Consider the following 17,028-nt stretch of genomic DNA (forward strand, 5'->3'; position numbering starts at 1 on the left):
ATTAATGAAATGTAAATGTGGCTTCCAACCGGTTTTAAAAATTATGTGTACTAGTGATAAGATGCTACATGTAAAATTTTCAATTAAATATTTTGTCTTATATGAATTACATATGTTGAAGTATATCCATATAAAATGATTTAAAATTATGTTATGCATAACTTATTTCTTCTAATATATTATTTCTTTCACGGATTAACTTAAATTAATAGATTAATAAAAATATCCAGTTAGATATGAAAATTTGAGCTCTTATCAATAAATTTTATCAATAAATATCATTGTAAATTATAGTCATAATATATTAAATATATTCTTACAAGAAAACCATGAAATAGAAACTAATTTTTAAATACCAAAATAATTAGTTGTAATAGTAACTAAATTAGAAACCATTTTAGAAACTAAAATAAATTTGGTTTCTAAATTAGTTTCTACTATTGTTAAATAATTTTTAAATTGATATCTAAATAGCAACCAAGATTTTTGCTAATTGGTAGAAAAACCTTGATTGTTAATTAAATACCAATTTAGAAACTATTTAACAATAATATAAACTAATTTAGAAACCAATTTTTTTAATTTTTAAAATGGTCTCTAATTTAATTACTATTGCAACTAATTATTTCTTGTAGTGTATATAGATATATAAATATATAATTAGTATATTTGAAAATAAGTGTATATATTTTTTTTTGATAATGTTAGAAAACAAATATATCTATTTAAATTTTACATAAATAATAAAATTAAATAATGTTATATATATATATATATGAAACTTTTTATTAAATTCTTTTTTCTTGACCCCCTTGAAGCGAGATTTGTAGCTCCGTCACTGCGTCTAATTGCGTATGTAGAAAAAAAAAAGGAAAGAAGATATCAAATACTGAAATGAAAAGTAAAACAACCATAAGAATCAAAAGAATCCTCAAGGGTTAACCTTCTTATGTAGAATAAACTTTAAAGAGAAAATAAATGTACAAACTAAAATGTTAGAAAACATTTTCCTTTTCTCCTAAAAGAATATCCCAATTACAATTTTTAATTAGCCTTCCTCAGAACAACACGAAGGAGAAGATAATTGTGATGCAAAGTAACAATATGTAGGACTTTGATAGCATCATCTCATAAATAATAATTTTAAAAAAATGAATCTTAAATGTTGGAGAAAGCTCAAATTTCTTCAATTTTGCTTCTTTTCTTCCCTTTTTTTATTTCCCATGTTAATTAAATAGATTTGGCACCCCAGTCTTTGAAACTATTCACCAAGCTTCTTCTTTTTTTCATTACTTTTTCTCCCTCATCCATCAACTTGAGTTATCCTCAAGAGTCACAAGAGTAGGAATTTGGCCATGGTTAACAAAATCAATTTTGTTCAATCGTAAGCAGCACAACACCTCCTCTGGAAGTTCCTCTTGCTTTTGTGCCTGCAAAACCATAACAAATGAGTATCAAATAGTATATTTAATTAAACTAAAGTATGTTTTTATTCCATATAAACCTAACCAAAATAAAAACTCTCTCATTTTTCATAGATTAAAAGTATAATTAAGCCTTTTAACTAATAGAAAAATAAGTGTTAGGATTTTGTTGTAAGCACTTTGTTTGTCTAATAGAGATAGTAGCAGGATATAGCAAGACCAGAATATACCTGGATAGTTAGGCCAACATCAAGTATTCCAAGCTTTACACGGTCTCGCAGTGAATCAAGTCCTTTCCTTGATATGTAGCTAAAGCGATGTATATCCAGATCTATCTCAAAGTAGTTAGGTCCCTGTAATTAAAATACATGAATAATGTGTACAGATAAGGGGAGCAGAAGAATCATTCTACATGCTAAAGTGAGCTTTATGCCTTAATGCAAAATCAAAGGAACTTCAGAAGGATCTTTGCTACTAAGAAAATAGTGTTTTCTTCAAACAACTTCTTATTGATCATTCCACCTCAAAATCCTAAGGTTTTATTGCATTAGGCCAGACATTTTAACTAACAGCAAAAATAAAAATGTACTTACCAAATTAACTCAATTCTGATGTCATATGTAATATATTGCTATTTCATAGGCTCCTTCTTAAGTTGAGAACTAGACATATTTTAAGCCAAGGAAGATCTGAGTATATATACCTTATGGAATTCATGCTGAGGACGTGACAACACAGGCTTGCCATTGTAAGCATTTATAAGCTTTTTCTCTGCAGAATACAGGTTAAGGTCCTCAGGATTCACAACCCCGGCCAAAATTTTTAGTCTCTCCCTATAGGGAACCGTGCTTTCCTTTGTATACCCTTTCACCTTTTCCATCTCATCATCCATTAATCTCTGTCAAACCAATACTGTTGTTTAGCTAGAAAAAAAAGAAATGCTCAATCTACAGCAAGATCATATTGGATTTCACTTGTTTTCCCTTAAGTTTGGAAGACTATAATTGACAATATATAGCAAACTTGAGAAGGAAACTACTAGAAAGCTTATGAGCATGTCATACTAAGAACCTACTTCAAAAGGGTACCTCAATTTGTAACACATATATCCATGCACATTTTAAGGTGAAGTAAACCAAAAAAGATTACTCTGGTTAACAGGATTAGGATGAAGGTCCTTCTCAAAGAGGATATATGTTTTACCAATAGTTATGAGGGTAGCCTAGGCAAGCATGTTCTAAGCAGCCATTTTGGTTTTAAACTAACTTGTCAAGTTTCTAAATTACAGAAACCACTTGTATTTACTGCTAAGTCAAGTTTTAAAACCTGGCCTCCTATTTGGGTTGGCAATTGCATTCGCCTTGAACAAAACACAGTGGAACTAGTGATGTCATAAAGTAACAATACTGTAACCTGGCAGAACTAGAAGTTTAATCAGGTAGCTAGCTACTAATGAAAATAAATACCTTAATCATGCCCTGGAAATTTTTTGAGATCTCATTCTCAAAATTCTCGGACAATTTAAAATACAGCACAAGACTCAAGCCTTCCCCATCGGCATCACCAAGGAACACGCTAGCAGCATATGTTGGCAACTAAGGCAAAAGAAACATAATTATGTAAGTAAGCATTCTTTAACGTTGTATAAGTAGAAAACTAACAGCTATAGACCACATCAAAAGTGAAGAATATTTGTGACTTGTGAGTGTAAAAGGAGCAAACCTGTATATTAACAATGAGGAGGGAAGGTAATTTCTCATTTTCTTTGACAGATGGAAGTTCAAGATACCTAGCAATGTGATTTATCTTCTTCGGACAGGAAAATAAATCAACACCTATTGGTATATAAGGACAGGTGTCAGGAGCAGGGCACTTTTGCTTGTCTCTGCATAAATTATTTCACATATAATATCAATCGTTTAGAAGAAACAAAGAAGAAAACCAATGGACTATAACTGATGGATGAATATGAGCATAAAATGACAGAATATTGACAAACACAATCTCACGTGCCTGAAAAAGTTTTCACCACGAAGCTTGAACACTGATGGTGCAATCACAGACCATGTACAAGGTGATGGCTTTTCTTGAGTTGAACCTGGAATTTGAAGCCCTGCCCTGGGACGATAAATAAATTTCTCTGATGAACCTGCCCATCCAATCATTATAGTATCGTCATAATTCTGAGAAGAATGAATGCATTTATTAATATAAGAAAAGTAGCAATGTAGCTGTAACAAATAGTGCCACACACAAAAGATTATCAACTGATATGTAATAAGTACAGATTACATTCTCATTGTTGGACAAGGAAAGCCTCCAAGATGTTCATAATTTAACATTGAGAGATTTTTAAAGATAAAGTCTGTATGAAAAGCAAACAGCCCAGTCATTGAATAAAACAATGGAAAATACTACATATTATGCACTTACAGGATTCGGTCATCTTGTCATATCCATCAATTGATGACCTTTTTACAGAAAGCATGATAACTGTTGATTGTTTTGAGTTGGTTTCTTGAGTTTTCTCCCCATTCTTACAGTTAGCTCCATCTATTTTGAGGTAGCAAGATGCGGTTTCATACTGAAGTAACTGAGTATTTGGGCCATTTGTCAAAGCATTGCTGGTAAAGGGAAAACAATCTGTCACCATAAAAGAAAAACACATAAGTTCCATTAAGATAACAAGAACCGATTCTGAAATGGACACTAGGAACTGCAAGCAATAAAGGCATCACCTCCATGCACACTGCTGAAGTCATCATCTGAATCAGATTCTATAATGCTGACTGAATCAAACCATGCTTCTTCTTGATATTTTCCTGCATAATATATGTATATATTCGTCAAGCATGTTTAGCATAGGGAGAAATGTCAACTCCATGAAATTCATCAAGCTAAATACCATAAGAAACATCATCAAAGACCACGACACCAAGCCTTATCTCAGTTATGGTTAGCTACATTGATCACACAGCGCCGTTTGACTCAATTAAAGACTACAGTTTTAGCAATGTCTAATCAACCAAACAATCATAAACCATCAAAGGCACAAACATTAAAATCATAAATAACCAAAGCGCCAAATGAGTACCTGATATAATTAAATCGCTGCAAGTTCTCTTTAAGGAATTCATTAATTAACAAAAAAATTCTTAATAGTTTTGCATTGCAGAAAGGAGGAGGGGGAGAAAAGAAAACATGTATACCATTTGCATCAATTTGACTATGGTATTGAAGCTGTGTGAGATGAAACTTCATGTTTGAAACCTCTGATCTTCTGCAGGGGGCTGAAGCACCATTCTCAAAGTCCAGGTGAACAAAGTCACTGAGATTGAAATCTCCCACAAGGCTTCCAGCATTGCTTACCCTTTTCAAAGGCATCTCAGGAAGTGCTGTGGGAATATTTCCTCTGCGTTTGCCAGACTTGTGTTTTCTTCTTTTGTGACCACTGCCTTTTCTATTTGGATTTGAGGCACAGCTCCCCATTGTGGTGGAAGCGATCTTCTTCACTAATCCAGCCAACATTTTGACTTTCTTATATTTCACCACAAAAAGGATTAGGAAGTGTGTCTATGATTAATCCCCCTGGGAAAAATTAGAACCTAGCAGCCACACAAACAATCAAATTATAGTTTTAGATTAGCATCAAAACATGGAAGAAAAATACATAAAAAAGAAAAGGCAGAGTAATGGTTAATCAATATATGAACTAGGATTTGAAAGCCAACTCAGTTTAATAGAATTGGCTTTTCCTAATAATCAATTAAATCTAGCAACAGCCTGCACACACACATATACGTGAGTGTATATATATATATATATACACCTCAAGTTAATTTGTTTTAGAAACAGCACTCTAGACAATGATACACCTACGATTGATTATAACATGGACTCCATCAAAGTGTTACATACTGTGCCTACCATACACCACCTCATTCTGAAGAAAAATACCTGAACACAAGAATATAAATATATACCATTTGTAAAAAAATAAAAGAAAGAAGAAAGATTCACACAATGATTTGGCTCGCAAGAGTTGACAAAAACAAGATGTATCAAAGGATAATTACGTTGACCTGGACTCATGGTACGTGTTCACATGAACACAAACCTCCAACAAGTACGTATGTTGAAGGGATAACCGACGGACACAACACAACAACACATCAGGGACACCACACGTGAAAACAAAAGCACACATGAGGGAAAAGAAGGCATTTATATGTATGAATACATAAACAGCACATGCATGCACAAAGAATGAAAAGGTGGTTGTATGAATGAAGAAAATGATAAAAGGGCAGTTGCTAAAAGGATTGATGATAACAAAAGAATAGAATTGAATCACCTGATGAGGGGTACTCTGCATGAATGGAGGATCCGTCGTTCCCAGAAAGGAACTAGGATTCCTCTCTTTACGTGTTGGTTGTGATTTCCTTTGTCCTTTAACTGGTTTGAGATGAGAGAAAAAAAGAGACAAGGAAAGAGAAGAAAGAGGTTGTTCCAACCAAAATAAAGAGAGAGACTCCGAAAGCACGAAAGATTTTGACAAGTACCCAACACAACACAAACCTCCGATCTAGTCGGATCCTACTTCGTTGTCAAAGTCTTCTTCATTCTCACAAACTATAAATACCTTTTTTCTTATCATGGATAGTAACCAGTTTCAAATGATGCATGCTAAGGGTAAAAATAGGTATTCAAACATCTTATTAAATATTAACCCACCTCTTCTCAAACACTCGTCTTTTTAAGATTAATAATTTTAAACTGTCTTTTCTATACAACTGTTAAGAGGTCTTTTAACCAATAAAAATTGTCATTTATGGTACTTTTGTTAACATGCTTTATAGTTGATTCATAATATGATTTTTTTTACATTACTATATATAAATGCTTTTCTATATTTCTTAATACACCAAAAACTTATTTAATTCTTAATACAATTGAAATATAAACCAATGTAATAAATAAAATTTATGGCTTTAATTAAAAGCAAATATTTAGGTACTCGAATGTAAAAATAAAATTATATATTGTACTACCGAATACCGAAAAGTCTAGATGTTTAGTACTCATTCGACATCTCGACACATCATAATCCTACCATTCCAACAATATAACTGTGTAATTATTTGCATCAAATCATATTAAACACCTCAAATTATGATTAGAAATTGATTGGATCGGGAGCTTAACTTAATTAGCTGTACAACTAAAAGTTCAAAATTATTATTATAAATAGATAACATTTCAGAACACAAAATAGAAAAATTTAATATAGAACTAACACATTTTCTTAGATTTAAATTAACTTGAATGTTGGAGTAAAATTACAAATATCTTGTTATGGAGAAGATCAAATACATTTAGATTTAAAAAGAACACAAAATACACGCCACCTTTGCCTTATACATAATATAATTAATTATTCACTTATCAACCCATTTTAATATGTTTTATTTCAAAAGAATATATCTTAATATTTTATAAGATTGTTACATTTATCATAATAATAAATCTATTAATATTTTATTTTAATTTTGAGACTAAAAAACTATATAAATTATTACTTTGAATTCTTATTTATTTAAATATTAAAAAGTTTTTTTATAGGACAACTTTCATTATGAGAACTTCAAAAAGTCCACAACTTGACAAGAAGGATTTACTTAGGATAACAAAGTGGTAGAGGGTATGTTTTCCAGATAAAAAAATTATATTTATCTTCATGTTTATTCTCTTTTAATGTGAAATTTATGTTTTGTAACAAAAATTCATAGATAAATCAACATTATTTAGGATTTTTTATGGAAAAAAAAATTATAGATAAAGTAGGCGTAGGTAATTTACTTGCAGATGTTGAGTCTGTGGGTAACAACAGTCTGTAAGTAATATCTACCAATAATAGTCCATAGGTAATACTCACTAACAACAATCTATATGTAATAGTCAACAACTCCAGTCTGTAGATAATATCCACCAACTCCAGTTTGTAGCTAATATCTACCAATTTCAGCTCGTAAGTAATATCTACCAATTCCAGTTTGTAGGTAAAATCTATATACACATTACTCACTAACTATATTTCATAAATAATTCTACATGCATCAAAATATTCATTCAAACATTTAAATGAATGTCTTAAATATTTAAAATATCTCACACACATTGAACATATGAAGTAATCCTACATATACTAGTTGGACAATTTATTACACAAACACCATCCAATATTACACCTAACATAAAATAAAACACAAATTTTTATTTTAAATTGAAACATAACATAAAATTTCCAATAGTATACATTGTAATTAGTGTTTACATTTAAAGTTTTATTGACACTAATTAATAGGAAAATAGTTATATACAATGTTATATGCGGTTAATGTTAAAGTTTTATCTCAATAATTTATGTGATAATTAATTTTATTAAATACATAAAATATTAATAAATAAAGTACAAAAAAATTGCAAAATAATATATTTACTGTATAAGTTTTGTGCGTTTTAATATTTTCTAAGATACGCTCTATACGATTAGCAATTGTCTTTTGTTCTCAAATTAATATATATAAGTGTCTCTTTCAAGTTTGAAAGACTACAATATTATTATTTGAATTAATGTTTAGTTTATATGAATGGGAAAGTATCATGATATTAAAAAATTGTAACCAAAGACAAAGTATCTAAATAACTAATATCTCTCTTGTCCTAACTTTGTAAGATGGCATGGCCACTTCTTTGTCATGAATTATTGAATTTGTCTCCTTACCTACCAAAATCTTCAAATTAATAATTCATATAATTTTTTTATAAAAGTTATTTATATGATTAAAAAACAAAATAATACCATATATGTTATGTGAAGTACATTGAGATGCCAAAGAGACTTGAACATCCAAATGTCAAGTAAACAAAAATAACATCATACCATATTAACAATATAATCAAGGTCTCGAGATTAATTAATTAACAAATCAAATATTGGGATGGGTTGTACTATTAAATTTTGCACATTTATTATTACACAATATAGTTATTACTGACTTTAACGTTGGATTATTTTTGTGAGCATATACAGAAAAATAAACAATAAAAAAGCATCTCAGGTTATCAAAGTATTAAGGAGAAATTATTTTAACTAAGGGTGCTAAATGAAAAAAAGAGAGTTCGATCTTGTAATTTTTTTTTCAAGTCCGAATGAACAAAATTTATTTAACCAGCAAAAAAAACTATTTCAAAAAATAACTTCCTATTTGATATTCGTAGTTAATTTAACTATTCTCATCAATAAGTAAACATGTCATATAAATGCAATTTATGTAATATAGTTGTTTTTTTCTCCTATCTTAAGAGAAATTAAAATTATCCTAAAGTCATTTTAGAATAATCATTCTAAAGATATTCTTACCTAATATTTTGATGGAGATTCTTTTAAATTTTTCATGTTAGGTTAAATTTGTCGTTTGGTACAATGTTTCAAAAATGGTTCTCATGAATTCAACATATTTTTTTTTAGGAATTGATTTTAATTTTCCTCACTGATACAATTTCATAAACTTGGACGAAAATCTAAGTCTCTTTCATGTTATTTACAAGCAAAGACTAATTTAAATATATTTTTTCTTCCTTAATCTTTTAAAACATTTTTTAATAATAAAACCTTGATGAAACTCTAAATTTTAAAGAGGACAATACCTCGAATGTGGTTATTAATCATAACGATATTATCTCAATGGACTAAAATATTACTATAAAAGTCGTTCTAAAGACAAACTTTTGTTCCCTTAGACCTTGATTGAGAAGACTTGTTTTGATAGTCTCACATTACTTAGTAGTCGATATCAAATACAATGTAAATATATCTCCGTCTTTAACTCTCTGATGCACTTTTTATAAGGACAAAACTCTAATAAGTTTCAAACTTCAAAGTGGACAGTACCTCAAATGCGATGAATGAATCTAACGATATTATCTCAATGCACTTAATGTCAGAACATTAACACGTATATGAGAATAGAAAAGCGGTTTAAAAAATTCCTTACTTAAAATCATAATAAAAATAAATAAATATATCTTCCCTTAATCCTCGTCCTACAATATTATCTCAATTCGATTTGACATTAGAACAACCTAAAATGTTGATCCAACTATAAGAGTTTATTGTATATAAATTTTTGATAATTTATATATCAGTGTTAGTAATTATTATTTTTTTGTTCCGTTGAAAATTATAAAACCACAAGTATGATTTATTAAATAATAATCATACGATTTTTAATAAATTTTAATTTATAATAAAAAATTATGATAAAAAGAATGTATTAAAGGATACATTATTATTATGATTATATTACATGTGTACCAATATTGTTGAACCAGCAACAAAGGCATTGCGACAAGTGAAAACAGCCAGGGCAGACAGTGGCTAACAACTACGTACTATAATTAATTAAATATTAACCATAAAAATTCTAATCATCATTCTTAAATTATTTTAAACATTTTATTTTTAGACCAAATCAAAGCAAACCCTCCTTTGCCCAACAATCCAAAAGCCCTTTTCAAGTGATACACAACAACATAAATTATTATTGTTTAAGAATCTCAACCCCAACAATATTGAATTCATATATTTAGGTTTTCCAATAAGAACACACTTCACCAAACCAATCATTGATTTAGGCACTCAGCCACTCTCAGCAATAACAAGATTCCTCTAAAAGACTTTGTCTCCCCATGGAAGAAGTTCTTTCATTATCTTGCACCACTTCCACTTCAACAACCTGCATTAATTAGAAGAAAAATAGGGACTTTAAAAGTACTTACTATGACTTCAAAATCAGTTTAATTGCATATAGATGAAGGGGAATGAGGGTTGTTTTAGAGACGCTTGGGTTTCTTTTGATACATTATTGATATAAATATTTTAACATAAGAATTAAATAAAAATAATCTTAATATATATAATTTGTAATTAAATATTCTGAAAATAATAATATTTATTTATTTGTGTGTTACGAAGTGGACTTTAAGCCTAACTCAACTTCATAAAACCGGCTCATAAGGTTGAGGTTTGCACCCACGTATATACAATGAAAGGTTCTAATCTCTAGTCGATGTGGGATCTCCAACGTGTGTATAATAATGCAATTGACTGAATGATAACAATATAGAAATATTTACGTTGCTGTTGTATTTAAATTTTCATTGGAGACCATTCATGCCATGAATTGTGTTAGTTACATGTTCTAGTTTTTGTTTTTGTTGTATATAATAGAAAATATTGCATCCTTTAGGCCAGTAGATTATATTCTCTTAACTTTTTCACTTGTGTGTATAGGAGGGATAAGTTATTAAGTAGCACTCAAAGTATTTTTTTTTTCTTTTAATCTAATAGTTATAATAGATTTAAAAAATAGGACAAATATCAAGAATAACTCTTTAAAATATTTATTTTGTGTCTTAACTTTTATTTTATTTTAATTTAATATATTTTAAGAGTTACATATGTAAAAGAAAATTTTATGTTTGTTATTAAAAGTTTTTATTTATTTATTTCTTTTAATAGTCTGAGGTAGATGTGAGTGATGTAAATTTAGGTGGATCACAAATTTGATGTAAAATTTTTGCATTTACGTTGGACCGTAACACAACAGACATAAAATTATAATAGAAACAGAGGTAAAAAAGAGTCCAAAAAACTTTATGTTGTATCATACGTTAACCAACACAAATTTTGGATATTTTTTTAAATTAAATTGGTTTTGACTTCAAACCAAGTAAAAGAATTCTCAATAACAATTCAAACAATAATAAATAAACATTTCAACTAAAACTTCTATACAAAATCATCTAATTTAACCTGAAAGTTTTATGAATAAGAAAGTAAAACTATATTATCTATGTCAGAGAAGGAAAGTAACACATTTTTCTCTTAAGCTTTTTGGATGTTATTTCGAGATAGTGGAGATTGATCATTGAAAACATGAAATATTTCACGCATGTGATTATGAGTCATCATAAAGGTAAAATAAAAATGATCCTATGTTTAAATGTGTTACATTTGTTCAAGAGTTAATAATACTAGTTCAAATAATGCTTCTCATCTACTACATCACGTAGTAGCCATACACTACAAGAAAATTTGGTATTACATACAACACCAATCTGTATGTAAGACACTAAATCATATGTAAAACATAGTTACCTACGAATTACATACAGAAAAAAAAATCCATATGTAAAACTGTCGTAGGTTGTTACACACGTAATTACACCAGAAAGTTACATACAAAAATATTCGTATGTAATTACTAATATATCAAATACGGTTATATCCATATGTAAATGTAATTTTTTTTTCGTACATCTGAAAGTATTGAAAAATCAATTTTCCAGACCTGGATATACTGAAAACATTGAGAGACATATTCATGAAACATTCAAACCTCCCATATTTTGAAAAGCATGATAATATATTATTTCCAAATGTTCAAAATATTCAAATGTATTTCATTCAAACCAAAGAAAACATCTAATAATAAGAAATTCAATTCATTACAAAGTTTTGAAAAAACTAATAATTATTATAATCTTGAGCAGGTGAATTGTGTTGCTCATCATGATTGTTGTCATCTTGCACTTCATCATTATCTTGCATTTGATTTTGTGGAGTATTTACTTGTTGAGTATTTGACTGCGGAGTATTTGGCTGTTGAAAAATATGTTGTGGAGCCACTACTGCTTTAGGCAGTAGATATTGAATCATAAGTTCTTGAAAGGATTGAAACCGGGAATTCATGTGTCGAGTCTGCTTCTCACTTGTTGATAGTCGTTGTCTAAGTTCAACAATTTCTTCAAAATCAACTTTCTTACTAGAATATGCTTGTGTTTTTTGTAGGTAACAATCAACACAGTCGTCCTGATGATCGACACATCCAACCCCGTACACTCGTCCCTTCTACCTTTCACCTGCAACTTCTAACCAACAACTGTTTCTTAATCTTTCCTCCTCAGTAGGATCTAATGGAGTGGATATCGAGGTACACACAGATGATGACTCAGATAATGATCGAGAGAATCTACTTTCAAAATCTTCCTATTAAAATGATAAATATTTGTTATAAAATAGTAATTAATGTACATGTACAAAAAAGTTGGAAAAAAGTTGAAAAAAACTAACATGTGTCCGCCTCGATCTATCATCAACAAAATCTCCAATGCTTTTACGTATATGTGTTTGTTGAAACACTTCATCGAGCGGTCAAAATCCTCTGTCTATAAACAAAACATTTTTATAAATTAAGGTGATAATAATTAATCATAGATTAATCCAAAATTTTATAGAGAAGTCATACCAAACGAATCGCGTGTTCATGCACGCTAATGGATCCTCCACTGTGCAAACATACACCTTTTTTGGATAAACGATTCTTTTTAGTTGTATCACATTTTGATCGATACACAGGCATGTTCCACTCTCCAAAGAGGTTGTTCCAAATACTATTTTCAATCCATTCAAGTTGTTTACCTTCTTACTGTTGAACCAAGAGGTGTTCAAGCTTTGAAGAATCCAAACCCTTTGAATGATGTTGAAGTCTTTGCTGTGCTTGGTGTTGCTGTGCTGGTTTAGCTTAGTTCTGGGGTAGTTTGAGTTGTGTAATCCACCCTTTGATTAAATCTAAAGCATAAGCATCTCAATATTTGTGAAAGTAAAATGTTTTCAAACTAAGTTAAAACAACCGATTGTTTTATCGAAACAACCGATTGTTTGTACTTAGGTGTTTTGAGAAAAAGATTGAAAACTGTTTTTCAAATGGTTGAACTGTTAAGAACCAAAACAACCGATTGATTCGAGGAAACAACCGATTGTTTGTTTTGGGACCATAACAGAAAAACTGTTTTATCTTTGACTGGGCTTTAAATGTTTTAACTGCTTACGCTCCAGTCATTAAATGCTTTGACCAATCTTTTAATGCAATTTAACAGTTTGTTAAGATTTGATAACAAACTACATCTTTGAATAAATTCAGAAAAACAGATTTGACAATTAATCTTTGACAAGTTTTCACTAAGAGTTTTTGAGTTTTTCAAAGAGCTGAGATTGCTAAGAGTTAGTGATTGATCAAAGTCTGTGGAATAGGATTATGCTTGTATTGATTTCAGATTATCTTCTGTACCAAGTGTAATCCTTGTATTCTCTGTGAAACAAGTTTCGTTTCTGTGTTTGCTAAGATTGGTTGTGTGTTCTTGAGGGGATCAAGATCAGCAATCTTGGTGTAGGTGTGTTGACCAAGGAGAGTGTGTTTCTTGAGGTGTTCAAGGTCATTCTCTTGGTTGTTGTGTAAGTGATCAAGTTGTGATTGCTTAGTGGATTTCCTCAGGGTTTTTGAGAAGACTGGATGTAGCTCTGGGTTTGGAGTGAACCAGTATAAACATCTGTGTACAATCTCTCTTTCCCTATCTCTTTAAATTCAGTTTTGTTATTTGATAACTGGTATAAACAAACGATTGTTTCGGTAAAACAACCGATTGTTTTTCCAGTATTGTGCTTTTGCTTTATGTTTTGAAAAACTGATTCCTTAATCAAGGTTTTCTTGAAGTATTTTCATTCTAGGCTTAAAATTTTACGAAAATCTTTCTTAAACAATTCACCCCCCCCTCTCGTTTAAGGCCATATATTCTAACAATTGGCATCAAGAGCTTGGTTCTTGAAAGTTATTCAAGTTGATCTAAAAATCTTTTTTCTTTGGCTGGAAAACTATCTTTTGAGGAAGGTGCTTCAATCTACAAACCACCTTTATTCTGTGGATTGAATTATAAGTTTTGGGAAGCAAGAATGAAAATCTTTATTGAATCTATTGATCAAAGAATTTGGGATTCAATTGAGAATGGTCCTTACATTCCAAAGTTCAAAAAGGATAATTCTTTCATTGCAAAACCTTTGTCCAAATGGACAAATGATGAATGTAAGATGGCCCAACTTGATAGGTCTGCTCAAAACATTATAGCTTTTGCACTAGATACTAATGAATTTTTTAGGATATCAAAGTGCAAAAACTGCTAAGGATATGTGGGACACACTCAAGGCTGCTCATGAACCAAAGGAAGCAATGAAAAAGAATCAAGCAAGAAGGAAAAGAAGGCAAAATAAGAAAAGCCTCAATCTTTGCTTCATGGCCAGAAGGGAGGATGACTCAAGTAGTGTAAGTTCATCAAACTCCTCAAACTCTGAAAATTATGGTCAATTGCTTCAAGCCTTTCAAGAAACACATGAAGAAGCCAACCGATTGGCTCTCTTGAACAATCAGTTAAAAGAAAAGAACAGCTGGCTTGAAAACAGAGTAAAGGCACTGGAAGAGGATTTAGAACATTCAAGAACAGATTTTGAAAATCTGGAAATCATTTACAAAAACTCCTTTTGCAAGTGTCATACTCTAGTTTGTGAAAATTGTGAAAATCTTGAAAAGAAGGTCCACTATCTTGTTAAAACAGTGGATAAGCTTTCTAAAGGCCAATCCAACTTTGAGAGTGTTCTAGCATCTCAAAACTGTGTTTTTGGAAAATCTGGATTGGGTTTTAATCCACAAAACAAACAAGATAGATTTTCAAAATCTTTTTCGAAAATGCTAGAAAAACAAATTGGACCATCGAAACAACCGATTGTTACATGCTTCTATTGCATGAAAAGAGGTCATTCTGTGAGGTTCTGTAAAATCAGAAAACATGTTGTTCCTAAAGGTCTTATGAAGTGGATTCCTAAGGGAAATAAAGCTTTAATTAATGAGTATAAACCAGATGGACCCACATTCATAAGGGGACCAAATCTTTGTACTTGAAAATCTCTTTTGTAGGAAAACTTGGAGGAGAGCAAGCAACTATGGTACTTGGATAGTGGATGCTCCAAGCATATGACAAGGGACAAATCAAAGTTCCTGAGTATCTCCTTCAAGCAAGAGGGTCATGTCACCTATGGAGACAACAACAAAGGAAGAATTCTTGGGAGAGGATCCATAGGAGATGAGAACATCTTGGTAATCCATGATGTACTTTTTGTTGAAGGCCTAAAGCATAATCTGTTGAGCATTAGCCAACTATGTGACAAGGGGTATCAAGTGATGTTCAAGACAAACACATGTGAAATCTGTCTACCTAACACCAAAGAGGTAATGTTGGTAGGTAAGAGAGTTAATAATGTGTATCTTCTAGATATCTCTTCACCATGTTCAATTGGATGTCTTCTATCCAAGCAAGATGAATCTTGGCCTTGGCATAGAAGAATTGCTCATATTCACATGAATCATTTGAACAAGCTAATTTCAAAGGATCTTGTGATTGGGCTGCCAAAACTCAAGTTTGAGAGGGATCACATTTGTGAAGCATGCCAAAAAGGGAAACAAGTGAAAAGTTCTTTCAAAATTAAAAATGTTGTTTCATCTTTGAGACCTCTTGAACTTCTTCACATGGATCTCTTTGGACCCTCAAGAACTATGAGTCTTGGTGGAAATTATTATGCTCTTGTTATTGTTGATGACTTTTCTAGGTACACTTGGACTCTTTTCTTGGAATCAAAGAGTGATGCCTTTGCTGCATTCAAAAAGCTAGCAAGAAGACTACAAAACACAAAGAACAGCAACATAGGTTCTATTAGGAGTGATCATGGAGGATAATTTCAGAATGAGAAGTTTAGCAATTTCTGTGAGAAGTTGGGAATTTTGCACAATTTCTCTGCTCCAAGAACACCAAGCAGAATGAAGTGGTAGAAAGGAAGAACAAGTCTCTTGAAGAGCTTGCAAGGACAATACTTAGTGAATCATCACTTCCTAAGTATTTTTGGGCAGATGCAGTGAGCACCTCTTGTTATGTGATGAATAGGGTGCTTATAAGGCCCATTTTGAAGAAAACTCCATATGAACTCTTCAATGGAAGGAAGCCTAACATCAGTCATCTCAAAGTCTTTGTGATGAGAATCAACTAAAGGTGGCTTTTTATAATGAAGAACAAGATCATTCGCCTTCACATTTAAAGTTTTTCTTGTTAATCTTTGCAAAAGATAAAGCCCAAGCCCAAGCCCAAGCCCAAGCCCAAGAAGGCCAAAGCCCACAAAAGCCCAAAGACCATCCCATGAAGGGCAATGCCAAGTTTTAAATAAATATTGTTTAGAAAGGTGCTTAGAGGGAAACATTAGAAACCTCTATTGTTAAAGCATCTTTTAGTCTTTAGTTAAGAGTCTTAGGGGGGGTGTATTAGTAGATAGGTGTAGGAGTAAATAAGGAGGTGCCAAAGTGAGAGAAAGGATCACACCTTCCTCATGCCTTGTTTTAGGCGCAAATTCTAGAAGCTTTTTGGGAGGGAGTTTTTTTGAATTTGTGTAGCTTACATTTCAGCACCTTAGGCTATAAATAGAGGTGCTCTCTTTGTAAAATTCAGATTTGAATTTATCTAAAGAAACTATACTCAAAATTGGAGTGAGCATTTGGAGAGCTTTTGAGCTTCTACTCTAGTCTTATCTTGAAGGACCATGGTTTCCTCAAGTGGCGGCTTCCACACTCATCTAGGAGCATCCATACTTCTAGTGGCGTGATCATCC

The 17,028-nt window shown here is 31.1% G+C and overlaps 1 protein-coding gene across 1 annotated transcript; it reads right to left on the reverse strand.

The window, feature by feature from the left end:
• Nucleotides 1-913: 913 nt before the first annotated feature.
• Nucleotides 914-6,112, reverse strand: LOC137810802 (uncharacterized). Its single transcript, XM_068612245.1, has 10 exons — nt 5,779-6,112; nt 4,634-5,029; nt 4,163-4,246; nt 3,858-4,067; nt 3,438-3,573; nt 3,147-3,309; nt 2,891-3,019; nt 2,128-2,322; nt 1,655-1,777; nt 914-1,430 (listed from the first exon to the last, which is right to left on the reverse strand). The coding sequence occupies exons 2-10, from the start codon at nt 4,950-4,952 to the stop codon at nt 1,311-1,313; spliced, it is 1,479 nt and encodes a 492-aa protein (XP_068468346.1). The 5' UTR covers nt 4,953-5,029; nt 5,779-6,112; the 3' UTR covers nt 914-1,310.
• Between the last annotated feature and the right edge of the window lie 10,916 nt (nt 6,113-17,028).

This window comes from Phaseolus vulgaris, chromosome 2 (assembly GCF_000499845.2).
Source record: "Phaseolus vulgaris cultivar G19833 chromosome 2, P. vulgaris v2.0, whole genome shotgun sequence".
NCBI lineage: Eukaryota > Viridiplantae > Streptophyta > Magnoliopsida > Fabales > Fabaceae > Phaseolus > Phaseolus vulgaris.